Here is a 26,354-nt window from a genome sequence, read left to right as displayed (position 1 = left end):
TGTACACACACACACAGACACACGCACACACACCGTGCACTTTTGTGCATCTCTGTATACTGTGGAACACGTGAAACCTTTACACAACATACCCCAATACACCCGTGCCATATACCTGATCTCTCCAAATGCCCACATTCCCCCAGTATTGCCCCCAATGCACAGAATCTGCCCCCAAACTTACTGAGACACACAGAGAGCCAGCCTGTGTCTCCCCCCACCCAGCCTCATGGGGACCCCAGGTCCCCTGCTCCCTCCAGCAAGCATGGGCAATCTCTGAAACTGCATCACCAGATAGGTCATGGCCCTCCACCCTCTGCATTAGCCCCTAAATCCACACACACCTGCCCCCCCCCCCGGGGCTGCCTCTCCAACAGGACCCTCTCAGCCCCATTATGACTTTCACAGTACCAAAGCACTTTGCCCTGACGGGCCCCTTTCTCTGTAAAGGCATCCAAGATTACATTTTATGACTGCATTGCTGTAAATATATCAATATATAGTCAAACATTTTCTTCAACCTAAAATGTCTTTCCCTTTTCTTATGCTTGCAAAAGAAATTACAATATTTTCACGAGCCCTGGGTCCTTCCCAGTCTGGGCACATCTGTCCGCCCGTCGTTTGCAGAGTGTCGGCACACACACCACCTTGGACCACCTCCCTCCACAAACACCCAATGGGCAAATTCCCCTGCTTCCCCATCTCCCAGCAGCAGCCAGGGAGACAGACAGACTGACAAATCCTGGGGGCCCCAGCGGAGACATCCTCCCCCCACTCCTTCCTTGGGAGACACGGGGGGAGGGAGGGGGGTCTGAACTGAGGGAGGGAGCCACAAGAGGAGTAACGTGTGTGCGTGTGTGCGTGTGTGTGTTTTGGGTAACAACAAAGAATGGGGGAGAGAGAGAAGAGAAAGAGAGAGAGAGAGAACGAAAGAGCGCAAGAACATGTTTTGCCTCCAAGGCAAGACTTGCAGCCAATCAGAGCGCTGGAGCCTCCCTCCGCGGCTCCACTATTGAGTCTATAACCGGCTGGCCGGGCGGTGCTGGCAGCATTTGACTGTGGCTTGGGACGCGACGAGAGGCGCGCAGCGACCGCCGGAAGGCCGGCGATGGTCTAGGCGCTCCTCGGCCTCCCCTCCCCCGAGACCCCGCGGGCCCTCCCCTCGGCCTCCGGACCCACACCCCCGCCGCGTCTCCTGCGCCTCCTCGGAGCTCCTGCCCGCTTCGGCTCAGCGACCCAGGCCCGCCCCGGGACGCGCGGCGCCCGCCAGGATGAGTGGCTCCTTCGATCGCAAGCTCAGCAGCATCCTCACGGACATCTCCAGCTCGCTGAGCTGCCATGCGGGCTCCAAGGACTCGCCCACCCTGCCCGAGTCTTCGGTCACCGATCTGGGCTACTACAGCGCTCCCCAGCACGACTACTACTCGGGCCAGCCCTACGGCCAGACCGTGAACCCCTACACCTACCACCACCAGTTCAATCTCAACGGGCTTGCGGGCACGGGCGCTTACTCGCCCAAGTCGGAATATACTTATGGAGCCTCCTACCGGCAATACGGGGCGTACCGGGAGCAGCCGCTGCCAGCCCAGGACCCAGGTGAGAGCTTGGAGGGTTCCCCTAAGCAGAGAAAGGCGGGGAACGGAAGCCCAAATCTGGGGAAGCCTCGAGGGGGGGGGGAGAAAAGTGCTGTCTCAAGTTAGACAGAGTGGGCTAGATGACCCCAAGAGGGGACAGACGACCTTTCAGTCCCAAGGCTGGGCACCCGCGTCTCGGGGAGGATGGGGCCAACTAGGGGAGGAAGAAGAGGGGTGTCAGGGGACCTCTGAAGCGAGGTGTTTTTGCGGGCACATCAGCTCTTCCATCAAGTGGCAAGGGCTTGGGGTTACGCAGTGGGGACTGGAAGCTCCAGGGACCCTCTGGCTGTGGGCCGGGGAGAGGGGGGAATGGTAAGGGGGACATGGAGAAAGACAGACAGACAGACACACAGACACACACAGAGGAAAGCGGAGACTGAGAAGTGGAAAAATGAAAAAAAGAGAAAGGTGGAGAAAGAGCAAAAGAGAAATGTGGAGCGACAAAGTGAGAGAAAGGAACCGAGGAAAGGCCAAGAAAAAAGGAGAAAGGCAGGAAGGAAGAGGGAGACTGTACTATGCTTGCAACTTTTCTGCGAATCTAAAACTATTCCAAAATTTAAAAAGTTTAAAAAAAGAAAAAGGAAGGAAGGGAGAACGGAGGGGAAGAGCGAGAGAGGTGACCGAGGGCAAGGTGGGGCGAGAAGGGGGCGGCCGGCAGGCGGATGGCGAGGAACCGCGAGGCTGGGAGGCGAGCCGGGAAGGCGTCCGAGCGAAGCCTCGGCGGTCCCCGCCCGGGTGGCCGGCGCCGGGGACTGCACTCTGGGGGTCGGGCGCGGAGCTGCGGGCTGGGGGCGCGCGTCGTGGGCGGCCGCGACGTCCGGGTCCCCGTCTGGCTCGGTGGCCGCGGCAGCTTGCCGGGGCACGGGCGGCGGAGCGCGCAGCCGGGCGGCCCGCAACGTGGGGCGGCCGGCGGGGCCCCGGAGGGCGCAGGGGGCGCAGGCCCAAGCTGAGCCGCCCCCCGCCCGATGCGTTGCCCGCAGTTTCCGTGAAGGAGGAGCCGGAAGCCGAGGTGCGCATGGTGAACGGGAAGCCCAAGAAGGTCCGAAAGCCGCGCACCATCTACTCCAGCTACCAGCTGGCCGCCCTGCAGCGCCGCTTCCAGAAGGCCCAGTATCTGGCGCTGCCCGAGCGCGCTGAGCTGGCCGCGCAGCTGGGCCTCACGCAGACACAGGTCAGTGCGGGGCCGACGAGGGCCGCCGGGGCTCGGTGGGGCCGCGCGGGACCTGGGGGCTCCCCAGGCGCCGCCGAAGCCGGCTGGCCTTTGGAATCCCCGGCAGGCCCTTGAAACCCTTGCCGATAGAGGGAAGGCCACCCCTCCCCCATGCCAAGTCTCAACTGCTGTCGGAAGTGTCTGCATTAAAACGTGTACAGGCGTGCATATTTGTGAACCTGTGCAACTGTGTGTGTCCGTCACAAGGAGAGCTATCCTCCCCTTACTCCAGACTCCCTAGCTCCCAGGCTTCTCAGCAGTGCTTGTCCCGCACTTCCCAGGAGTCCGCATCCCGTGTCCCCCCCACTAGGCCAGGCATGTGTGTGCAGCCTTGTACCTACATGCGTGTATGCGTGGATATTTGCACACATGCTAATGGGTCGGAATGGTCGCATAAGGAGTGCGACCTTTCCAGGGTCATCCTGTCGATTGATGGAGGGACACGTGTACGCGGCTGTGTACATGGCTGTGCACAGTGGTGAGCGCGTGTACAAAAATGTATGGTTCTACCAAGACGCCACATTCATGCTCCGCACCCAAACGCTTCAGCCCTTCCCCTGCCCCAAGCCAGGAAGGGAGATTCCCCCCAAACGGAGATAGGAACTCAAAGGTGAGCTCCACCCCTCCCCCCAGCCTGTTCTAGAGCCCCCAGCAGCCTGTGCCTGCTCAGGGGAGGAGTGGCTGGTGGATGCCTGGCTCCCTACAGGTGTTGACAGGCGGGCCTGGGTTGCTGCGTGGGGCCCGGTCCTCTGGGAATCTGGGTCACCCAGTGAGGAGCTGATTCATTGTTTGTACCAGTCATGGGGTGGGGAGCAGCAGGGGGAGGGGGAGATACCCCAAGGGAAATTTGGGGAATCATGGCTCACCTGCTCCTGAGTCCCCAGGTCAACCCCCCCCCCCCGTGAGCCAGCCCCCCGAGCACTCCTGGTGCTCCCGTTCGTGGGGCATGGACCTGGGTGCCTCCGTGCCTGCGTGTATCTTCATAACCTGGGGTCTGAGTGTGATGCTGTGAGTGGGCACATTCCTGCACATGGCGATGCTTCCGTGGGTGTGTGTTTGTCTCTGTGGATCTGTGCGCCTCTGCGTCTGGGTTTCTAATGTGAACGAAATACCACGAACTGCCCATCCCCCACCTTATGGGCTGCCTTTTATTGAGTGCTTACTATATACCAGGCGGTCCTAAGTTCTTTATCTGTCCGAACTTATTTGAGCCTCATGATGACCCTACGAAGTAGGGGCTGTCAGCATCCCCATTTTGCAGATGGGGAAGGCGAGAACCTGAGAGGTTAAGTAACTTGCCCAAGGTCACACACTTGGTAAGCAGGAAGAATGGACTTTGGAGCCAGGCAGTGGCCTGTTTCCGATTGCGTTCTATCCCGGATAGAAGAAAGAGGCTGGCCCTAGGTCAGGACACCTGGGTTTTGCCTGGATCTTGTGTGTAACATGGGGTACTGGACTTGCCTTCTCTAGGCGGGGTCCTCTTGGGGTTTTCCCTAAGCATCCTGAGAGGCTAACTTGCTCCCCCTTTTCTATACGCCCTCCCGCGCAGGTGAAAATTTGGTTCCAGAACCGCCGCTCCAAATTCAAGAAGCTGTACAAGAACGGGGAGGTGCCCCTGGAGCACAGCCCCAACAACAGTGATTCCATGGCCTGCAACTCACCGCCGTCGCCCGCCCTCTGGGACACCGCCTCCCACGCCACTCCCGCCCCCGCCCGGAATCAGCTGCCCCCGCCGCTCCCATACAGCGCCTCCCCGAGCTATCTGGACGACCCCACCAACTCCTGGTACCATGCACAGAACCTGAGTGGACCCCACTTACAGCAGCAGCCGCCTCAGCCGGCCGCCCTGCACCACGCCTCCCCTGGGCCCCCGCCCAACCCTGGGGCTGTGTACTGAGCACCCACCTGGCCTGAATCTCCCACGAAGGACCCGGGACCAGGCAGAAGGCGCCTCCGTCCTAGCCGACACTCAGGAATCATCGAGGAGCACAGGGGAAAAGGCACCCCTTTCCCCCTTCCCTTGCCCCTTTCTCCAGGGACCCGAGAGCTTCCAGATGAAATATGCATGGACCAAGGATGTCCCCTGAACCTCCCTCTCCCTGCCTAGGCGCTGGGGTCCCCCTCCAGATGTTGGGGCACTCCATTCCAGCTGGGACAGCCGTTCCCCTTCTGCTCCAGGAGCCTGGATTGGCTTTCAATGGCCCATCGCCTTCCAGCTTCTAAAACTTAGTGCTCGTTCCGCAGACTGGAGACCTTGGGGACCAGGGAGACTGCGGAGCGTTTGCAGGTCAGGCCTGGGCTGGGGACCTGCTAGGCCTGGTCCTTCCCAAGCCACCTGTGGCTCCCCACTTTCCGAGCATCCCCTCTGCCAAAAAAGACATTGGATATCGTGACCAGGACTCAGGGTGGGGACGTCAGGCAGCCCCCAGCCCGCACTTCTAGCCCTCATTTCAGATTTGAGGGCTAAACCAAAGAACGCCCCCCCTCCCCAAGTGAGGGAATCTTTTAATATCTGTGGCTTTAGAGGGAAGAACTCAAGGAGCCATCTCTCTCCTCTCTCCCCCTCTGGTCGGAGAGGGGCGGTGGGTCTCAGGTGTCTTTCCTAAGGACCCATTTCTTCTTCCGTGTATAGGACTTTGCACAACTTTGGTTTTAAAAGCTGTTGAAAACTAGGAAAACAAAGGGCATTGTTACCAGATAGGACCAGTCTCCCCTGCATGGGCACCTCTGCTCTGCCCCACCCCCACCCACCTCTCCCTCTCCTCCAGTAAGTTGGCAGTTCGGGCGCCAAACCCCAAATCTCCAAGGAAATATGCCAGGCAAGACAAACCCCAAAACATCCCCTTTCCGGTGACTTTGGAAACAGATTGCTCCCGCAGATGGAGAATGGCGGGTGAGGTGCACCGGGAGAGAGGGGAGGGCGACAGCTCCATGCCTTTACGGGTGAGGGGGTGGCTGTCTGGAGGGCTGGCAGCGCCGCCCCTCCTTGGCCCAGACGTCCCCCCAGAGCTAACCTTCCTCCACCCTGATGTGGTCAAACATCGAAGAAAAGGGGAGGTAGAAGACTAACTATATATATATATATATATATAGTATGTATTTTTTTTTTTAAGAGCAACAGAGAGAAGCGGCCTCCTCCCTACTGTGGTTTCCTATTTATGTCGTCCTTTCCTCCTGGACGTACCTGCCTGTGCGTCGTGAGCCGAGAGAAACAGGGATATGGGCTCCGGCTGGATTTGGCTTTGGTGGGAGGTGCGGGAGCAAGCAGAGGCGAGGTAGATCTCAGAGTCGCACCCGAGGCGGGGGGCAGGAACGAAGCCAACTCCCACTCCCTCCCAGCCTTCTCATTTTTGCTTTCTTACTGGATCCATCTTTATATATAACGTTAATAAAAAAGAAGAAAATAACCACTGAGCTCTTTGAACTGGAGGCTGGAGGCTGGAGGCAGACAGCTCCTGGGGAGGGCCTGGGAGTTGGGGAAGGTGTTGGACACAGAGAGACTGCTGAGCCTCCAGGGGCTCCTGGGGGACTCAGAGCCCTGAGGATCCACTGCTGGGACTCTGGGCTCAAGCGCTGGCCTGGGCCTGGCCCCTGGTGGCAGGTGCTCCTGACCCTGTGGCTGCCCCTGACTTGGGCAGGTCTGGGTGGGTGGGAGGCTCCCAGCCGTGGCCTCCCTGACTCCACTCTGCTTGGCGGCTTGGCGTTCCTTGCCTGCCAGCCAGCTGCCTTCCGCCACTGCCACCGCAGCCGCCGCCAGGTCACCTCAGGGCTGCTCTTTGATCTTGGGCTCACACGCAGACATGCTTGCACACGCGTGTAAACCCCCTGCCTCCACGCCCAGGCACTCCCCGGTCCCTCACTCTCTGGTCCGTCCCTTCCAGCTTGGCGTGAGGGTGGGGCCTCAGGCAGGGGGAACACCACTGCTCCTGCAGCTGACAGGGACCCCAGCCCATGCTGGGGATCCAAGCGGGATGAGGGAGGCAAACAGACGGAGGGGGTTCTGTGTTTCCCTTCTCAGGCTCGGGCCCTGACTCAGAGCCTTCTTGCTACTGCCCCCCCCCAGATCGCCTGGGCCAGCATTGCTCCCACCCTCCCCTCCTAGCTGCTCACCTCCAAGACTGGAGACAGGGAGCTAGAGGTGCTGGAATGAAGGGAGGTGTGTGGGTGACACATGCTGGTGCAGGTGGGAGACAGTGTAAATGCGTGTACATGCCTGTGAGCTCCTTTTCTCTCTTACACACGTACCGAGACTCGTGGTGCCATCTCTCCCTCCTCACCCCTGCATGGACTCCCGCTTGAGACAGACACACAAATACACCTGAGACCCCTTGGTGTCACACAAACGTACAAAGCCATAACACTCCCAGAGACGGGGGCCTCCAACACGCAGGTGCGCAAACACGTGTCCCTCGCATCACCCCAGAGTGTCACGCAGGTACGAGCCCGCGCACACGAGACTGAGGCTCCCCGTCCTGGAAAAAGTCTTGGACTGAGAATCAGCAACACCACCCAGCAGCCAAGGTGACCCAGCTCAACCTGAAACCTCCCTGCGGGGCCCTCAGTTTCCTCATCTGTCAAATGGGGACAACAAGCCCCGCCCTTTTGGCCTCCTGGGGCTGTTGGGAGGCACGGAGCAGAACACAACTGAGAGGTCAGAAGGAAGGGTCTCTCAGGCTCCCCCCCCCCCTGCCCAGGACCTGGGTAGACAGCAGTCCCGGGCACCTGGCCTGGGGGTGCTCAGGGCTGGGCTCCAGAACGGTGGGGAGCCCCCCCAGCCCCACTGCACCCCTCTCCCTCTCCGGAGGCTGGCCTTGCCTCCCCCCAGGCCCGAGGGAGGCAGAAGGGAGGAGGGCCTTCCGCCCACGGACGCCAGCCGGGCTGGCAAGGGTTAAGTGGCAGCTGCCAGGCGGGGCTGCGCTGAGCAGTTTGGTTTGAGGGCTGCGTGCAGGCAGGAGCGGCGAGGCGGCAGCCGGGCAGACTTGCTGGAGACACTGCGTTTTATTAGGGCTGGGCTGCCAGCAAAGGGAGGGAGAGGGAAAAAAAGGGCAGAAAGAGAGAGGAAGGAAGGAGGAGGCTGGGCAGGCAGGCTGGCGGGCGGGCTGCTGCGGGATGAAAGGATGTTGTAAGCTCCCTAATTCCTCCCTGCTCATTCCTGCTCCGTCAGGCTGGATTAACTGCCCCGGTGACCTCCCGCGGGGGTCAGCCCCACCCCTGACCTCCCCTTCCTCCTCGCCTCACCTCGGGGCCACTCAGCTCGTCCCCCTCACTGGTCCTGGGCAGGGGGCGCAAAGAAAAGGCTGGGGTGGGGGACCTGGCAGGGTGCCAGGGTGGGGCCGCTGAGCCCATCTTTTGCCAGGTGCTTCTTGATGACACCGGTTGCCTCGCAACAAGCTTTGGGGAAGGGGGAGGGGGCTGGGGAACCCCAGTCTGCCCTGGGGGTCGCTGTTCTCCGAACCTAACAGCTGACAATCGCTACAGTCCTACTCTGTGCCAGGCATTGGGCGTGGGACCTTCACCAGGGGTAGGGAGGTGGGTGATATAGTACCCATTCTTCGGATGGGGAAATGGAGGCTCAGAGAGGTTCAGTCTCTGTCAAGGTCACATAACTAATATGTGGCGATGCTGGGATTTGCACCCAGGTCTGTCTGGAGATTGGGTGCTCTTAATGGGCTTTTCTGCCGCTCAGTTTACTAAGACGCCCCGGGGCAGAGCGTCAGAGAGCAGGAGCCCGCCGCCGCCACCACCCGCCACCGCCGCTCCACCCACCCCAGCCCGCCAGCCCTCCTCCCTGGGCTCTTCCCTGGAGGAGAAGTGGAGGGGGGAGGGGCTGGTCCGAGGAAAAGCTTAAGGCTGCGGTCAGGAATGTGTGTGCTGGAGTCAGCTGACCTGAGCGGAATCCTGCCTCCACCACTGCCCGGGCTGGGTGATCTTGGACAAGTCACTTTAACCTTCTAAGCCTCAGTTTCCCCATCTACACTGTGGGGATAATGCTACCTGCCTACTAGGGTTGTTGAGAGGATTAAATAGGATAATGTGAGTAAATGCTTAACAAGGTACCCAGCACATGGCGAGTACTGCTCGGTTCATGAGAGTTGCTGTTGACAACGGTGGATGGTGACGACGGCGACGATGGTGATGGGGGGGCGAGAAGGGGCTGACTCCCCACCTTGCTTCCTGCCCCCTCTCGTCCTTCCATACCCTCAATTCAGACCCAAGCCACTGGCTGCCCTTGATCCAGCCATCTCGAAGAGGAGTCGGTGCTCTCCCAAAAGGAGTCCATCAGCCAGTATTAGTGAGCACCTGCTCCAAGCTCACCACTGCAGGGGCTGGCGCACAGCTGCCTGGAGCCTGGGGAAGGGAGCCACACACCTGTACCAGGTGCTCCCGGCCGGAAGCGGGGCCAGCCGTGGAGACCCCCCCAGCTGAGCAGACCTAACACAGCCCGGGAGGACCGCAGAGGGGCTGTCAGGGAAAGGGCAGGGGCAGTGGGTGGGAAGGAGTCCTGGGGAGGCTCCATGGAAGAGGTAGCATTTGAATTATGCCCTGAAAGAAGGATGACAGGATGACAGGCAGTGCTGGGGCCTGGAGACGTACTCCCTAGAGTGCCAGCTACGGAATAACTCCCCTTCCAGGACTCAGGTGGAGAGGAAGGAGGCCCAGGGGAGAGCTAGAGGGCTGCTGAAGGAAGGGGCAGCCTGGATGCAGAAGGTTCCTAAGTCTTTCTCCAGATGCCAGGCTCAGAGAAGGGCAGGGTCTGGCAGTTCCCGGCCCCTCAATTGTGCTGGCAGCGGCCCTCACACCCTGAATTTGGGGAAAGGAAGCTCCTTGCCCCCCTTCTGAGAGGAGACAGCCCTGGCCCTTCTCTACCCCTGTCTCCGAGGCCCCTCCCTTCATGGGGTCCTGGACAAGGGATCCTAGAGCTCTCCCACCCCCCCCCTTCAGCCTGCATACACCATTCGCCTCGGCAACACACCATCACTACCACTTACTCCCCAGTCTAGGGAAGCCCCCAGCTCAGTGCGGAAGGGGGGTCCGGGCATCTGAGATAGGACCCCTGGTGTGCAGCCTCCCAGCCCCTAGGGGAGGGCTCTGGTTGGCTAAGGCAGGCTGAGTGAGTTACATCAACCCAGCCCAGAGGGGATGGAAGAGGAAGGGAGGGGAGACAGAGGGGAGAACAGAGAGGGGAGGAGAATGGAGGGGGGAGGAGAAGGGGGCGCCTGCTGCCAGCACCCTGGCCTCTGTTTTTCCAGCCTTAATTGCAGCGTTAATCACCTTAATAAGCTGTTTACCAGCCACCCAGCAGCCTGAGACTGGGAGACTTAGCAGCCAGAAAGTGCTTGGAGATGAGTTTCCTGGCAGCCCCAGGGAAGGGGAGGCAGTGCTGACTGGGGGACCCTGGGGGAGGGGGCTTGGGGCAGAGGGGGCAGGTGGGGGCTGGTGGAAAAGGCTGGGGTCAAGAAAGTGCAGAAGGCCAGCCTCCAGCTCTTCGAAGAGGCCCAGCCCCCTTCCACAGAAGCCCTGGAGTCAACTCCTTGGGCTAACCTTCTCTGACATCCAGCCTGGGTCCCCAGCACTCCCCCTTTCTCCTTTGCCCCTCAGGCCCATGCAGCATGACCAACAGAGTGACTTCCCAGGCCCCAGTTCCCAGTTCTGTAGAGTTATCTGGCCATCTTGACGGCCTTGTCCCCAGCTCACAGCACGGGGCATGGACCCCATGAATATTTTGTCCACCCTGGGCTGCAGGGCAAGTGGACATCTTAATACCAAGGTCCCTGGGGGCAGAGCTGGGAGATGATCTGAAGCGGGGTGAGGGGGGCCCGGGGGGTGAGGGCAGGGACTTGGGCATCTTCCCCAGGACGGGGACGTACCCCCCCCATGCCCAGCACAGGCTGCCGTAGCGGGACGCCCAGTGAGCACAGAATACCTGAACGAGTGAAGGAAGCGATAGGCCTCTTGGGCCCCTCACGCAAACCCTCTTGGCTTCGGTCCCTGTTCTCATCAGATGAGGGTGAGCCTGACGGGGAATGATACCTGCCCTGTCTTTTGGGTCTTGGGGGTTCGATGAGAGGAAAGCCCAACACCGAGTTGCTGCTCCCGAGCCAGCGCAGGGCCTGAGAGGGCTGCACCCTCCCTGCACATCATCTCATCTAATTGTTGGGAGTCAGCCCCAGAGAGACTTTGCGACTTGCCCAAGGTCACACAGCAAATCCGGGGCAGCGCTACGGCGTGCCTGTTGGGGCTCCTCTGCCTATCAGCAGGCCATAGCTGGACAGGCACTACTAAGTGGGCTCTGAAACCCTGGCCTCCAGGCTGCAGAACCGAGAATGTTCTCTGCAGGACAAGTGGGTCAGACCTAACGATCTGAGCAACCCCGTCCCAGGGGCTGTGATGGGTCCAGTCCACTGGCTGGAGAATTTTGGAGGCTCTGCTGGGGGTGGGAATGGGGGGAGTATGGAATTGGCCTGTTGGGCCCCTTGGAGTCCTGGAAAGCTCAGAGGCCCTGGAAGCACTTGGGAAGGGTCTGGAGTCCGCTGGCTGCTCTGCCCCAGGTCGGCAGTCTGAGAGAGGAGGGGCTGAAGGGTGCAAGGCAGCCAGGATAAGCACCCTAGGAGGAAGCCGACCTGGGGAGGGGGCCGATGGGGGGGCGGTGGAGCCCAGAGGCTCAAACTTCTTGGTTGTCTCTTGGGGCAACTTGGAGCAGGATTGGAGATGTCTGCTGAGTAAGCAGGGCAAGGAGACTCCACGCCCTGGAAGATGAGCTGGTATGGGGGGGGGTGTCCCCCCACCCCGGGTAGTTCACCTCGAACCTGGCAAAAGGCAGCAGGGTGCCCTTCCCTGTGCACGGAGAGTGCCTGGCCACGTCATGCAATGCGTGTGGCACCGTCCCACACCCACCCCTGGGGCCAGGCAGGCCTGCCCTGAGCTCAGGCATCACCCATGGGGGAGGTGGGGGGAGAGACATACCCTTGGCTAAGGGACGTTAGGGAGGAAGCTGAGGAAAACAAGAGGCCAGAGGGAGTAGGAGGCTGGCTGGTAAGGAAGGAAAGCAAGAGAGCATTGCTTCCAAGCACAGACTCAGATCCTCCCAAGATCTGGGCAGGGAAGCTGCCGAGCACCTACTGTGTACCAGCCCTATGCCGGGAGCTTTCACGGGCACCGTCTCATTCGATCTTCTCAACTGCGTGGAAGTCAGTGCACTTTTTATTCTATTTCACAGGTGAGATCACTGAGGCTCAGAGAGGTTCCGTAGCTTCTCCTAAAGTTCCGCGGGGTCCAGCCTTCTGAATCCCTGGTCTGTGGGCCTCTTACCACCCCATGGCCTCCGAGAGTGAAATGGAGAGAAGGAGTGCAGGGGGCCAGGCTCGACCTTTCCCTTTGTTCTCAGACTTGCCCTGTGCCCTTAGAGACACCAGGATTGTCATTCCATAGACTAGGACACGCGTGTCCAAACAGTCATATGTAGGCACAGTCCTGAGCTCAAACCCTGGTTTGGACCCTTAACTAGCTGTGTAGCCTCAGGTAAGTCACTTGCCTTCCCTGGGCCTCCCTTTCCCTCATCTATAAATGGAGCTAATCATACCTATTTTGCAGGGCTGCCAAGGAAATGAGATGATACATATAAAGGGCTTAGTGCGTAGCTTGGCACCATGATGGGCGCTCAACAAACTACACTTAGTTTTCAATGAAACCAGCCTGTGTGCCGGTAGGACCCTCCTCAGTTGGCCTAGAGAGTTCTAGGCACCCTCAGTGGGCTCAAAGCTGACCCTTTCTCCTCTGACTGGGGCAGAGCTCTCTCATACTGGGAATTCCTCCTTCTACTGGGAAATTGCTTTCTCGATTCCAATCTAAGTCTGCCATGCTTCAGACTTAACGGAAGGGTGCGCACCAAGGACAGAGCCATGTGCTGGGCCGTAGCGCCAACAGAAGGGAGGAGAGCAAGGCTTAATACTCTCCAGTTACTAATCAGCTAAAGAGCTGCTCTCCCCACCTATATACTTACAGTACTGTATTATTTTGTTATTTACATTATAACAGGAATATTTTCCCTTATTTATTGCTGGAGAACAGCTACTGATGTCTTATATATATCTTGTATCCAGCCACTCTACCAAAATGTTCTTAATTCTGCTTTTTCCCCCTAGAGTCTCTTGAGTTTTCTAGGTATACAATCAAATATCAGTAAAAAGGAATGGTTTTACCTGTGCTTCTTAGCTTAGTAGAAAGCATTCTGGGGTGATGGGAGGGGTGACCTTTGATGAAAGCAGAAGTCCAGGGCCTCACATGCCTCTGCATTAGCTCCGAGCCAAGCAGCCGCTGGATGGTCTCACCGCTTCAAGTCCCTCCTCACCTGGGGACCCTAGAGGGCTGTCCTAAGAAACACAATCAGATATCCTCACCCCGTAGCCAGCCTCCTGCACAACTTCCTTCCCTCTTCTCAAAGCAGCTTTGAAATGTAGCCCAGCACTCACGTTGCTGGGTTTCTGGGGAAGACAACTAGACTAGGGTTCCACTTGCAGGTGGAGATCAACAGAGGAACAGGGGGGCTTGGGCAAGATCTCTTCTGGACACAGAAGGTTTTTCTGGTTAGAGACAGCGATGATAATTAATCAATCCTTGCTGAATCCTTACTCTATTATAGTACCTTTTGTGTTTTCACTCATGTAGTCCCCACCACAACTCTGTAAAGACCGTACTACCATTATCTTACTTTTCCAGTTGAAGAAGGTGAGGTAAGAGAGGTTAGGAAACTTGCCCAAGGTCACAGAGTTGGATTTGAACCCAGGCCTTGGTTCTTTACTATTTTGTGTTCCTGGAGTTGGAACTGTCCTCTTCACCATTGCATGGTAAGCTGGTGAGTCAGAGGAGAATTTAGGTGGGTAGGGGAAGAGGGACACTTTTTGGCACCAAATCGGCATGGCCAAGATGAAGACGTAAGTCACCATATGCCCTGGCGTGATTGATACATTTCACAACACACCAACGAGACACTCTCCCTGTCTCCATGACCTTCTGAGATAGTTTGATCATTATCCCCACTGCATTGGTGCGGAAATGAAGACCCGGGAAGGTAAAGTGACCCGCCCAAGGCCTTTGAGCTACGTGTCTGCATTCCAGAGACTCCATGAAGTCTCCCCAGAGGAGACACATTTTATTTTTCAAGGAGCCAGGAGGAATAAGTCTTCTTGCGTGGACAGGCCTGCCAACGGGCTGGGAGTGGGAGGGATCCAAGACCAGGGATGAGTCCCAGGGCAGATTCAGGCTTTGGAAAGGGAGGTGGGAGGGCTTGAGGAGGTCACAAGGGATGGAAGAAGCCTACATTGAGATCCAGCTGATCCCCCTGGGCTTGGGGAATGTGACAGGAGCCGGGCAGAGGCATGTCAGAAGGCTCCTGCAGTCTGGCTTCCCCCAGGATCTGTTGGAGCAAAGAATTCCCGGTGGCTCCAGGGCTGGGAGGAGGAGTTTGCAACAGGCCCCAGCTTGCAGAGACAGAGAAAGCAACTGCTGGGTCCAGCCCTAGAGGAGTGGTCTCGGGGCTCTGCAGCCTGCATGGTGGGCAGTGGGAGGGGTGGGACCTGGGCAAGAGTCATGCGCCCTTATGAAAAGTCAGCCCTCGGCCCTCCACCCCAAAGAGAATGCGTGCACCAGGGCTGGGAGAGGGGTGATCCGGCAGAGGAAGGAACCACTGAGTGGGGGAGCCCCCTGTCTGAGAGGGGAGGCCAGTGCCCTGTTCTCTGGGAACTCAGTCTGAGGGCGAGTCCTGAAGGGTCAGGCAAAACAGGACGGAGAAGGTGATCTTGGGAGTGGGCTTTTAGGCTGAGGGGATTCCTGAGCCAAGGGGGAAAGAATGATGCCTCCCAGCTAGCCTCATGACCTCTGTCGGATAATTTGATGCCCTGCTCCTGGCCTCATGATTCAGCCTATATGTTCTTCATTAGTTCGAAGTGGGGAGGGTAAGAGAGTGGGGGCCACAGACCAGAGTGGAATTCCTCATGCTGGCCCAAGGGTCTCTCTTCCATCTGACCCAAAATTCAACTGAACTCTAAAGGGGAGGGTTCAGACGCAGTGGAGAGGAATCCATTCCACATATATTCCACAGAGAGTGGCACCCTCCCCTGGAAATGAAGTAATCTCTCCATTTTGGGGCCAGAGAAGCTGAAGGCCTGGCACTGTGAGGCGCTGAATCAGAATCCTTGATGTTTGGAGGAAGCTTGGGGCCAACTCCTTTCCCTTCCTGGGCTGGCCAGACATGTCCCCCAGGATGCCAATGGGGCTGAGCACCTCGGAGTCATCAAGCTATGGGGTTGGAAAGAGCTGCCGAATCCATCTATTTTGAGGAGGGAAGCAGAGCCCTGTATTCAGGGGCCTCCAGTCTGATGGGAGACAGGCTCTGCCTTACAAATCTCCAGACTGGAGTGGAAAGTGGTGGTGGACACATTTCAACCATTACACGCACGCGTGCACACACAGACGTTTGGGCAAGAGAAATGATCTGAGCTTCAGAGAGGGTACGTAACTTGCCCAAGTCCCCCCCCCCCCCAAGTAGTGGCAGAACACTTCCCTCCTCACCCTGTGATCCCAGGTCCCCTTCCTCCCTCCTTGCCCCTGGAGTTGCCCTCAGGGCTGGGAAGGGGGGTGGTGGTGGTGGTGATCCGTGGGGATCTCAGAGAGGACAGTGTTTGGGTTCCTGCGCCTTGGCTGGAATTGATGGCCATGTCTGGGAGCCATGGGATGTGCCAGGAAGGGCAGCCCCAGAGCTCTTGCTGGAGCTCAGGGAAAGGAGGAGGCAAGGCTTCAAGAAACAAAGAAAATAAAGTCATAATAAAATTACTGGGTTTCTGCGGCCATCCAGTCTCCGTCCCCAGCTGTTCACCAGGGAAATACTCGCTGAAACTAGGAGACAGAGAGCTTGGACAAAGGGCCAGAGTGAGAGGAGGGTGGGAGGGGAGAGAGAGAGAGAGAGAGAGAGAGAGAGAGAGAGAGCGCCTTCCCCACTCCTCACCCCCCGCCCCCAGGAAGCCAGTCTGTGGGTTTCTGGGTATGTTTGTCTCTCTTCTGCCTCCTCCTGTCTCATCCCTGTGTGTTGTCCTCCTCTCTGTGAATGTGTAACCTGTGAGTGCACGTGTCCCTGTACAGTCACAGTGGGGCTTCGTGCGCACGCGCTCACGTGTCTGCGTGCAGCTTGCCAACACGTGTGCCGCTGTGTGTCCGCCTGCCTGTGTGGGCACCATCCTCAGGGGAAATGTGCGTGCCCTTGTGGAGTCCCCGTGCCTGGGTCCCCATACCTGCCCAGTTCTGTGCATTGTCCGGGGTGTTTGTATTTTGAGGATGGGGGTGGAAAGGTCTTTAATTTCCCCTTGTGAACCCATCTGAGCTGGCCAGGAAAGGGGGTGAGGCGGCCACTTTTCCCTCTCTAGGCTTTTTCATCTTGGAAGGCGAGAGACAGTAGTCACCCCGGGGGCTCAATGGCTCCCCCAGGGTCTAACAGCCGGGCTCCTCAGAGCAGGGGTGGGGCAAGGGCTGGAGTAGAGAGAAACCAGAGCTGGAGGCCCTCCTCTTCACCCCTCTGTGGGATGGGAGAAACAAGGCAAGAGATGGCAGAGAAGGGAGGGCATGGAAGAGAAATACTTTGGGATTTTTCTTTTCCACCATAGCTGCAAGAACATTACTCACCTCCTGGAACAGGGGCTCCCAGGGAAAGGGGAGACCCTGGTCCCTTGAATACCAGCTGTCTGTGGGCAGGGTTCAGAGGGGTCTTTGCAGAGGCCTGAAGCCACCATCACCTTTCTGTCTCAGCTCCCCACTCCTCCCTTCTACTTCAATCCCCCCATCCCACGCCCTCTGAGGCCACAGGAGTCCTGGCAAGGAAAGGGTTATCCAGGTGTGTGGGGGTGGGAAACTCCTGCGGGGTGCTTTTCTGGAGGAAGAGGCTTCTGTGGTCCTGAGGACCGAGAGCTGAGAGATTTGCCACCACCACCAAACACTGGAGAGAACTGAGCTGAGACTCCAGCAGGCCTAGCAAGCCTCGATCAGGGGAGGAGGGTGAATGGGTGCCTCATCACCTCCTGGGAAGCGAGAAGTCAGTGTAGCCTCCTCTGGCTTTTCCCCTCTGGACCCACGTACATTCCACTTTCTGTGGAAGTCCTACACCTCCAAGACCCCATCTACACGGGCCTCAGCTACCCGGATAACATTCCATTGACTCTGGATCCAATCCCAGAAGCAAGTTCAGGCGTCCAAACTCAAATGAGGTTTGGAGCTGAGTAATCAGCTGCTAGGGCTGTGCAGACATTTTGTCGGGGGGGGGGGGTGGAATCAACCAGCTCCCTCCCCCCACCTTGCACAGCAGATTTGGGGGTGGGGGAGGGTGGGTCTGTCACTCCGTGTCTTCCCAGCCCCCTCCCACCACCGCCTTCTCCCACTTCCCACCTGCAAGTAATTTGGCCAATCAGAGGGCAGTTAAGATTGCGCGCGGAATCCCTCTAGATCTGTGTGCATTCGGTGGGGAGGCGCTAACCTCCTTCCCCCCCAGACCCCGTGCACCCTTTTCCTCTTCACGGCAGCAAATTACTTGTAATTATCTCACACTGAAAACCTTCAGGAGCTGCTCCCAAAATTGCTTTAATTAAATTAATTGAATCTCATTTTGTTGGGGGAGAGAATGGGGGGCCTGTCTTAAAATAGCATATGGGGAGAGGGGAGGGAAGCCCCAAGTCAGCTTCCACCCCCCCCACCCCACCCCCTCACCCCCCCCCCCCCCGCCCCGTGGCTGAGACCCTTGTAGGTGAGAGTGTGCCCTGGCCTCCTGGTTCCCATTCTCCAGTCTCGGCTGATTTTAGATGCCCTTCTGCATTGAGGGCCTCGCCTGTGCCCTGCTTTGGAATGGTGGTAACAAGGAATGTGCGTAGGTCTCCAGCCTCCAGCCCCAATCCTCCTCCCCACCCTTGGGAGGCAGAGAGGTGAGAGGTGAATGGATGGTGGTGGCAGTATGAACTCACCCTGGCCATGACCCCTCCTCCCCGATAATCACCCAGCAGCTATAAATGCCATTTGTGAAGCACGGTGTTCCAGGCACCGTGTCAAGCATGTTACAAGCACTATCTCACTCCATCATCACAGCTACACCGCGAAGCAGGTCCTATTAGCATTCCCATCTTAGTGGGGAGGAAAACCAGGCTCAGAGAGAGGTTAAGGAACTTGCCAAAAGTCACACAGCAGAGCTGGACTCTTTGGACGCCCAAACTGCCATTCTTAACCACTCGATTTTGTCCCCACTCCATTGTTGATTTTCCCAGAAGGGAGTCTTCATGGGGAACCACGGGCTCGCCTTCTCCAGCTCAGATGGCTTGAGGGAGGTGAATGGGGCACATCCCCCCCTAGGGTTTCAAGTCTATCCTCACCCAGGAGCCCAGGGATGTCGGACCAACTCCCAAGTGGAAAGGACTGCCTTTTCCCCTGGAAAGGTCAGGTGGATGGGGGTAGGGAAGGGGGGGCCGCTGGCCTCTGGCTGGGAGAGTAATTACACTCCTTCTGCTACTTAACTTTACAACCTGGGCTGTTGTTTTAACGATGCGACTCGTGTTGGGCTGTCCAATTAATCTCGCCTTTGGAGGCTTTCCGAGATGGGGCGGTAGATCTTATCTTGGGTCTGTGGAAAGAGGAGTGTAACCTGCAGTGGGAGGAACAGCCTCCCTGAGGGCCTGTGGCCTCCGAGAAGACCCAGGGGAGGGACTGGGACCTGGGGCTGGGCCTGTGGAGCTGCGGGCTAGGGGCAGGGGAAGGCCCAGAGGAAGATGGAGTGTTTCTGCTCTTGGCGCCCTCATTCCTCACTGCTCTGATCTCGGCTTTGGCCCACTCCACGCCTTTTGCCATCCCCAGGATAACCCTCCAGGTGTATTTTGGCCAGTGGGGGTGGCCATTGACCCAGAAGGGTCCTGGGGGGGGCTGATTGCAGGCCTCCTGCAGTGGGCTTTCCACTGACTTTGTACCCCCCCTACTCTACAGAGACCCCAACTTGGGCCTCTTTCGGGCCAGGGGCTTGGCTTAAAGTGCCTGGGTGGACTTTTCCAACTAAGGCAGCCCCCCAGTTCGCAGTGCTTGGGAACAGGTTTAGGCAGTAAGGGGGAAGATGACTCGGGAACTTTGCGCCTGGAATTGGAGGCCCCTCCCCCAATCCCTTGGGCCAAAGCTGGGCTGGATTCCCTAAATTGTTCGCAGCCCTGTTCCTGGGCCTCTCTGCCACTGGGTGCTGCGTGTGGCGGGGTGTGGAGGCCATGAATCTACCGCTGGTCCAGGCTGAGTCGAAGCCCCAGCATTACTGCCTGGAAGATGGCCCTTACCACACAAGTCGCTGCTCCTCTGTCTGGCTCCCCTGTATGCCTCAGTCACCCGGAATCTCCAGGATCTAACACAGACCAGACGCTTCACCCATGTTTGCTGGATGGAGAAGTCCAGCACCTTCTGGGATTTTCTTCTCCTCCCCCTTCCCTAGGTGGGCTGGGGCCTCTCCAGCCCAAGGCGCACACTGGGAGGACTGGACTGGCTCAGTGGGCATCTCCCCTTTCCAGGTGAGCAGGGACTGACCACAAGATGGAGCGCGGGGGGACTCCAGTCCCTGGCTCCCTCCAGAACTGGGCCAGGACAGAATTTGCAGGTGAGGACCCTTCAGACTTTGGTCATCTGCAGTATTGGCATCTTCTGGTTTCGCGCTGGAGCGTATGAAAATGGTCATTCGAACATTCCAGAGCTACCCCTTCGGAGCTAGTTAGTGGTAGAGGCACAACTGGTATCCAAGCCTCTAGCTCAGTGCCTGAAGAGTCCGATGGGAGACGAGAGAGAGAGAGAGATAGAGAGAGAGATAGATATGAGCACCCAACCCCCAGCCCTAGAAGTCAGGAAACAAACAGACGCACAGCCAGGGCCCAGGCTTCTGTACAGATTTAATCTCCGAAAGCTCCAGGTGTGGGGGACGCTAGGTGGGTTATAAGTAGGAACAGTTCCTTTGGACAGAGATGGCTGTGAGGAGCTGAACTGCCAGCCCGCCCTCTGTATTTGGGGGTGTCTCTACTTACACTCATCCAGAGAGTCCGTTTGCCCCCTATTCTCCCCAAAATGTTACCCTACGGGTTCCCAAGAGGGTGTGCCTGTGGGGATGTTGGGTATTACGGGTGGGAAAGGAGAGATAGACTCTTAATAAATACCCGTTGAATTATAAGGATCATTGGATGTGTTATCTATCACAACTGAACAGACGCGGGAAGAACAAGGCTTTTTTAGGAGAAGAGCATGAATTGCCCACAGGTCCACAAACTCCACATTTTCGGCATCTCTTCTACCTCACAAGATGGTGCGGAGGTGTGTCAGTCACGGGGCAACGGGCCAACCTCTAGAAAAATCGGTGAGCACATCATGGCGCTCATCGTGAAGACTTGGGATGCCCACTTCACTTCCGCTTTTGCTCATAACAGGGCTGGGCAAGGCCCAAGGCACACAGAGAGGAAAAAATACTCGAGTGTTTCTTGGTTTTGCCTCCAGGCTGTGGTAGACTGCAGTCCAGGGAAAGGCTGGGAAGACTAGGGGTCCTGGGAGGAGTCTGAACTTCAGCCAATGACTCTCCCTCCAGAGCCTCTGTCCATGGTCGTGGTGGGGGGCGGTGGCGAAGACCAAAGTCCTTGATTAGGCTGTTTGGGTTACAGAGCAAGGGAGACAGGACTCCACCCCATGCTTGTTCTCTTCTAACTCCTTGTCCACTTGAGAAACCCCATCTGGAGCTGGTTTCCTCCGGGACCAGAAGGGGTGCAGGTGAGCTGCGTCCTGGGCTTTGTGGACGATGGGGGCCCGACCCACCCTTCCCAGGTCTCACATCATCTGAGATGGAGCCAGGACATCTGGGGAGTGATGCTGATACCAGGCTCCAAAGCTGTTGCCGTAGCCACCGGTGGGCAGGGCCCCTGCCTTGGGCAGATCCCAGAGGGATGGAAGGGGCGGGGAGCAGGGAGACAAGGAGAGGGGTCTCCCAGGGAAGTCCCCTTCCTGTCCTCCAGAGCTCTGCTTCAGGAGCTTCTTGTATTTGGAGCGTTTGTTCTGAAACCAGATCTTTACCTTGGGAGAGAAGAAGGGAAAGAGGAGAAGATGAGGAGTGTGTGGGGGGAAGGTGGTGAGCCAGGGAAGGGGACTCAACGGTGCAGTCCTGGGAGTGGAGCAGAGGCTGGGGACACGCTGCAGTCCTCCAGAGTCCCTGAAGTTGCCGGAGGTCCCGCCCCTGAGCTAGTAGCCAGTTCTCCAGGTCTGGGTGCCCTCTTCTACCTGCATCGGCGCCTCCCCGCTCAAACACACCTTTTGACACAGTCCCCCAACCCTTAACCGAGGGCCGGCTCTTAACACGCCCTAGAGAACTGCGGCAACAGGGCTCTAGGGGACTCCTGCGGCATCCCCCCCCCCGGGGAGGGGAGTGCGTTCGCAGAGAACACCTCCGAGGAAGGCTCGCTGCAGGAAGGACAGGCCCGGCCTCACCTGGGTCTGGGTGAGGCCGAGCTGCGCGGCCAGCTGGGCCCTCTCGGGCAGCGCCAGGTACTGCGTGTGCTGGAAACGCTGGTTCAGGTGCTGCAGCTGCAGACTCGAGTAGATGGTCCTCGGCTTGCGGAGCTTCTTGGTCGGGGCCTGCGGGCGCTGCTCCGAGGGCTCCGGGGACAGCGGCGGCTTCTCCGAGTCTGAGAGGCAAGCACAAGGCGGGGTGTGCGGGAAGGTGAGAGGGTCGGCCGCGCGGCTTCAGGAGCTCATTTGCATCTCGTTTGCATGTAGGCCTCCCAGGAGCCGGAAGGGCAGGTGCCCTGCTCGGCCCTCCCCCACCTTCCGCTCCACGCCCCCTTCCGACCCCACGCCCCCCGGGCGCCAGGTGGAACAAGAAATGGTTCTTGCCCTCAGGGAGCTCCTACTCTTGCGGGTCCTGTGACCTTAGGAAGAGAGCGCCAAGGGCCAGAGCGAGGGTACAGGTGGCGCCAGGGGCGGGAGGTCAGAGTTCAGGCGGGTGCTGTGGCGCCAGCTTGGGGTGGGGCGGGGCCGAAAGGCTCGGTCGAGGGCCGGGCTGAGGCCTAGAGCTGACGGGGGCAGGGTATTCCTGGCGGAGGGAACGCCGGAGCAGTGCTCAGAGGACGGAGACCGTGTTTGCGTGGCAGCCTCCCCGCTGCCAGAGGAGGGGTGGGTCAGAGGGGCCCGGCCAGGCGGCCTTGAAGGCCAGGATGAGCACCCGCCCCCCTACCCCCAGCATCCGAGTATAGAAAGGGCCTCCAGGGTTTGCCATCCCCTATTGCAAGGCGCAACCCCTGTCCCGGGGCGCACCCTGTAGGAAAAGTGACCAGCTCTCCCCTCCCCCATGCGGGCTGGCTGGGGCAGACGGCTTTCTGGGACCCCAGAAGCCCGATGGGACTGAGGCAGCAGCCTCCTGCGCCGCGCCTCACTCACAAAAGGATTTACGGCTCGCGAGGATGGTGGCCGGAGTTCGGAAAGCACGCAGCGGAGGGCAGCGCAGGCCCTTGGGGCCGCTCCAGGATCGCGCTGCCGTGCTGCCCCGCGAGGTCTGGTCACCTCCTGCCCCCAGGCCCAGCCACTCTAGGAATCTCGGCGGGGTAACAGTGGCCCTAGAATGCGGGGGGTGCGGGGCGAGGGGTCCTCCTCTTCCCGTCCGAGCAGCCTCAACCTGCGCCAATCGGTGAGGGCACCCCGGAAACATTCCATTCGGGCGATAGGGCTGGGAGGACCAAGTGGCCGAAATGCCCCCGGGCTTAGGGCCACGTTTGCAGCTTTCCAAGCGGGTCTGCCGGGCTGCCCCAGCCGAGAGAGCTCGTGGCCCCGGTGCCCAGACCCAGCTGGTGTCCACTGGCGTCCTGCACCCTCACCGCGCCCCTCCCTCCGGTTCTGCTCCCCCAGACGTGTGGTTCCCCGTCCTGGGCCGGCCGCGGTGGCCGATTGCCTTCACCTCCCCCGCATCCCTACCCCGTGGCCCCGGGCGCTGCTGGCTTCTCAGATCCACCCGCCTCGACCCCCGCCTCGGCCAATTCCCAGAAAAACCGTTGGGTTTCCGCTCCCGCCCGCGCCCGTCCGGCCTCCCCTGCTTCGACCCTACCGCTTGCAGCCCCAGGCTGGCCGCCCAGAGACCGACCCCCTCCCCCCGCGCCTCTCTCGCTGCGTGGAGCGCGCGGCTAGCGCAGGGGCTCAGCGCCTGGGAGGCAGCCTCGGCTACTGAACTCCCCCAGCCCTCGGCGCCCTAGCTCTCCCGGCGGACGCCCCCTTCAAGTTCCTTCCCCGACAGCTGCCTTTCTCCACACCAGTTGCGGCAAGTCGCGACTGGATCTGCCCAGGTCGCGATCAAGGAGCCCAAGGGCCTCCCTCGAGGCGCCGGCGCCGCACCCGCCCGCTCCGCGGGGTGGTGCGCAGCTCCCTTGGAGCCAAACCTCTCCCTGAAGCAGGAGTGGACATGGAGTGGGGGCAAAAGGACTCAAGCCCTCTCTCACACCCCAATCATTCAATCTAGAACGGGCAAATCCACCAGTTTCAGGAGAAAATGCTACCATCTAGACTAAACACGGGCATGGTTTTCGTTGGATCCGAGAAAATTCTGTAAAGAAAAGGAATTCTGCACTCTCTCATCCTTCGACCAAGCAGAGGGAAGGCTAGGAGTGTGGAGGGCAGGAATGAAAATACCAACCCTATAAACAATTCTGTAAAGGACAAGGCTATCTTATTCCCACCCCCACTACACACAATATACCCAAGTGTGCCATGTACCAAAGGGAAGAGTCCAAGGGATTCGTTTGTAGAAACTAGATCATTTGTATAAAAAAACCAAAGCCAGGCAAACACACAAACCTCCTCTCCCAACTGCTCCCCCTCCAGCAGGGACAGACCCAGCAGCCTGGGAGAGGCAGCCCCAGTTCTGGCACGGAAGGCAGTTAACTTTGGGGGCTCTGAGGAGATTCCCTGAAATCCTCTTTTCTGGCCTCATGCAGTGAAAGTCAATTTGCAAGGGCCAAGGGCCTGGAAAACAGGCACACACACCCTTTCTTTGGGCCTCAGTTTGCCCATCAAGGAGGTTGAGCTCCCAGATCTTTAGGGTCTCTTCTGGCTCTGATGGTTTCTGAGCTCCTATGTTGGAGTAAGGGAGAGAGATGTCTTGATCCAGGCCGACTCCAGCAAAGCCACCCAGGGGATGTGCATCCTTGGAGGAGACTGTGCTGACAATTGTGGGGGCAATTAGGGGGGAGCAGGGAGGGCAGGGGACTGAGCTCTAATCTGTAGCTAGTACAGATGGGTATGTCTAGTGTTACAAGCGTTCTGCCCATACCAGGCCCAGGATCAGGAAGACAGGCTAGCTCCTTGGCCTCTTTGAGGCCTTCCAGGAGGCACTTTCTCAGGGGCTCCAAGTTGCTCCAGACAACGGGAACTGGGGCCTAACCCGTCCCCCACAAAGGCAACGGGTGGAGATGCCCCAGACGGCCTGCTCCCTCAGCAGCAAGGCTGAGGTCGCCGGGATCTACAACTAGAGACTGCCTGACCCACCTGTGGCTACATTCTTGGAAAAATGAGTGGTGGGGTCCTAGCCCCAGATTCTGCCAGGCCAGCTTCCAGTCTCTGTCAGGCACATTCAGGCACCAGCCAAGGGAGAGAGGTACAGCCGAATCAGCCCCCAGCCCTCCAGCTGGGACCTGACTTCTATTTGTCTGGCTTTGGCTTGAACGCTGCTTTCTGAGACAAGACAAACGCCGAGAGGAGACTTGGGGAAGGGAAGGAGTGCACGACGGAAAGAATCCTGGGGCAGGGGCTAGGCACCCACACCCACATCTGGATTGTTTCAGTTTTCCGTTACACGTAGGTACACACAACCCCGCTGCTCCAGGGGGTGGGGTAGGGAGCCCCGCCGCCCGGCTTCACACAACTGCAAATCGAAACCAGGTCGTTCTTGAAAGGAGACCTAGATCAACTCGCCCCCGCCCCTCCCCCCTGTCTCCCGCCCCATCCCTTCGCCCTCCCCCCACCCCCAGATCCCGTGGAATCTGAGTAAGGTCTGAATCCCGCTAGCTGCGCCCGACCAGGCGAGGGCGAAGTTTAGGGACGCACAGGATCAGGACCCCAGAGGTGGGAAGAGCCGCGGCGGCCGGACTTACCTGCCTTAGGCTCCGGCTGAGAGGGCGCCGCCGGTTGCTGGCAGGGCAGGTAGGAGTCTCCCGGGGTCGCCGGCGCAGTGTAGGAGTAGGACAGGAGATGGCCATAAGGCCCAGAGTAGGGCAGATCGGAGGCGACTGCGGTTGCGGGGGACAGGCCAAGCGGGTAGGTAGCGACTACCGATGGGACAGGGGCGATGTCCGGGAAGATGGCTTTGGAGGCGTCCCGGCCAGGGAGGGGGCAGGGCAAAGAGGTCATTGCGGCCGGGGCCGGGGCCGAAGGGCCTAGGCCATGGCCCGGCACGTAGTCCGCTCCCTCCGCCAACTCTCTTTTTTCCGAGCCTCGGGCGTTGGGACCGGATGAGCCCCCCAGCCAGCCTCCCGCACACTTAAGATTCCCGGGAACGTGTCTCTCTTTGCCTCTTCCAGCGGAGAACGCGCGCCTGGGAAAGGGGTTCCGAAGGGGTGCCCCCCCATGGCTTTTCCCCTCCCCCCTAAATCCATGGGGCCCCCCTCGTCTCGCTCTTGGGTTCGGTTCCCGGGACCCGACGGGGGCACCGCCCACTTAGACACCGCGGATTGGCTGCCGCACGCGGTGACCTCACCGAGGCTGGAGCCGGGGCCCGCCCCCCGGGGCAGCCCGCGGTAGGGAAATTCAGAACTGAGAGATCGGAGGGGCGGTGCGCGCGCTCCAGGCCCAGCTACCTCGGGGGCTCTCCGAGAGGGCTGCTGCGGTGTCGTGGCGACTGGGGCAGTCTGGGAACCTCGGTCTCAACGGCAGAAACGCGAGGGAGCTGGCGGGGCCGGGCCGGCCCAGGGCGAAGGGAGCAGGGCCGTGGCGGAGGCGCGCTCTCCAGCGCTCGGGGACCTGCACCGCCGTTCTGATCCCGCTGCCACCGACCCGCAGGGGATTCGAGACCAGATCGCCAGCGCGGTGCTTATTCAGCTAGTCGGAATGCGTCGCTGCCGAGCGCCGGCAGTTTGTTGGTAAACAGACGCCGGGTCGGGGGAGGTACCGCCCCGCGGCCAGCCTGCCCCGCACGCGCGCGGCGCACACGCCCCCGCGGGGCGCCCTGGGCCTGACACGCCGCGACCGCCGCGACTGCGCCTCACCGCACCCCCACCCCCGTCCGGGCTTCCGCTTCCGGCAGGGGCCCCGGTGCGCTTGCGACAGGGAGGCTCCCGCAGGCCCCCCCAGGCCGCTGGAGGGATCCGCCGTCCTGGCTTTGTCGGTGCGGCACCCCGCCTTTCCTGGCGCCGTGTGAGGCTGAAGTCTTGCACGAACCGGGACAAAATCCGCCGAGTAGGAGGCGAGTCCGGTTAGATGACTATTCCAAGGGCGCAGGAAACACGGCG

The 26,354-nt window shown here is 59.4% G+C and overlaps 2 protein-coding genes across 2 annotated transcripts; one reads left to right on the top strand and one right to left on the bottom strand.

Moving 5' to 3' along the window:
* Nucleotides 1-255: 255 nt before the first annotated feature.
* On the top strand, nucleotides 256-6,258 carry DLX3 (distal-less homeobox 3). Its single transcript, XM_045773050.2, has 3 exons — nucleotides 256-1,596; nucleotides 2,615-2,805; nucleotides 4,394-6,258. Exons 1-3 carry the CDS (start codon nucleotides 1,272-1,274, stop codon nucleotides 4,739-4,741), a joined length of 864 nt encoding a protein of 287 aa, XP_045629006.2. The 5' UTR covers nucleotides 256-1,271; the 3' UTR covers nucleotides 4,742-6,258.
* A 14,063-nt stretch (nucleotides 6,259-20,321) lies between these two features.
* DLX4 (distal-less homeobox 4) lies at nucleotides 20,322-25,444 on the bottom strand. The gene is made up of 3 exons (XM_045773075.2): nucleotides 25,002-25,444; nucleotides 21,355-21,551; nucleotides 20,322-20,943 (listed from the first exon to the last, which is right to left on the bottom strand). Exons 1-3 carry the CDS (start codon nucleotides 25,255-25,257, stop codon nucleotides 20,701-20,703), a joined length of 696 nt encoding a protein of 231 aa, XP_045629031.1. The 5' UTR covers nucleotides 25,258-25,444; the 3' UTR covers nucleotides 20,322-20,700.
* Nucleotides 25,445-26,354: the final 910 nt, after the last annotated feature.

The sequence above is a fragment of the Ursus americanus genome, chromosome 23 (assembly GCF_024610735.1).
Source record: "Ursus americanus isolate L20-20 chromosome 23, mUrsAme1.1.p, whole genome shotgun sequence".
NCBI classification, from domain to species: Eukaryota; Metazoa; Chordata; class Mammalia; order Carnivora; family Ursidae; genus Ursus; species Ursus americanus.
Note: the sequence above shows the minus strand (reverse complement) of the source record. Positions and strands in the feature narration are given on the sequence as shown.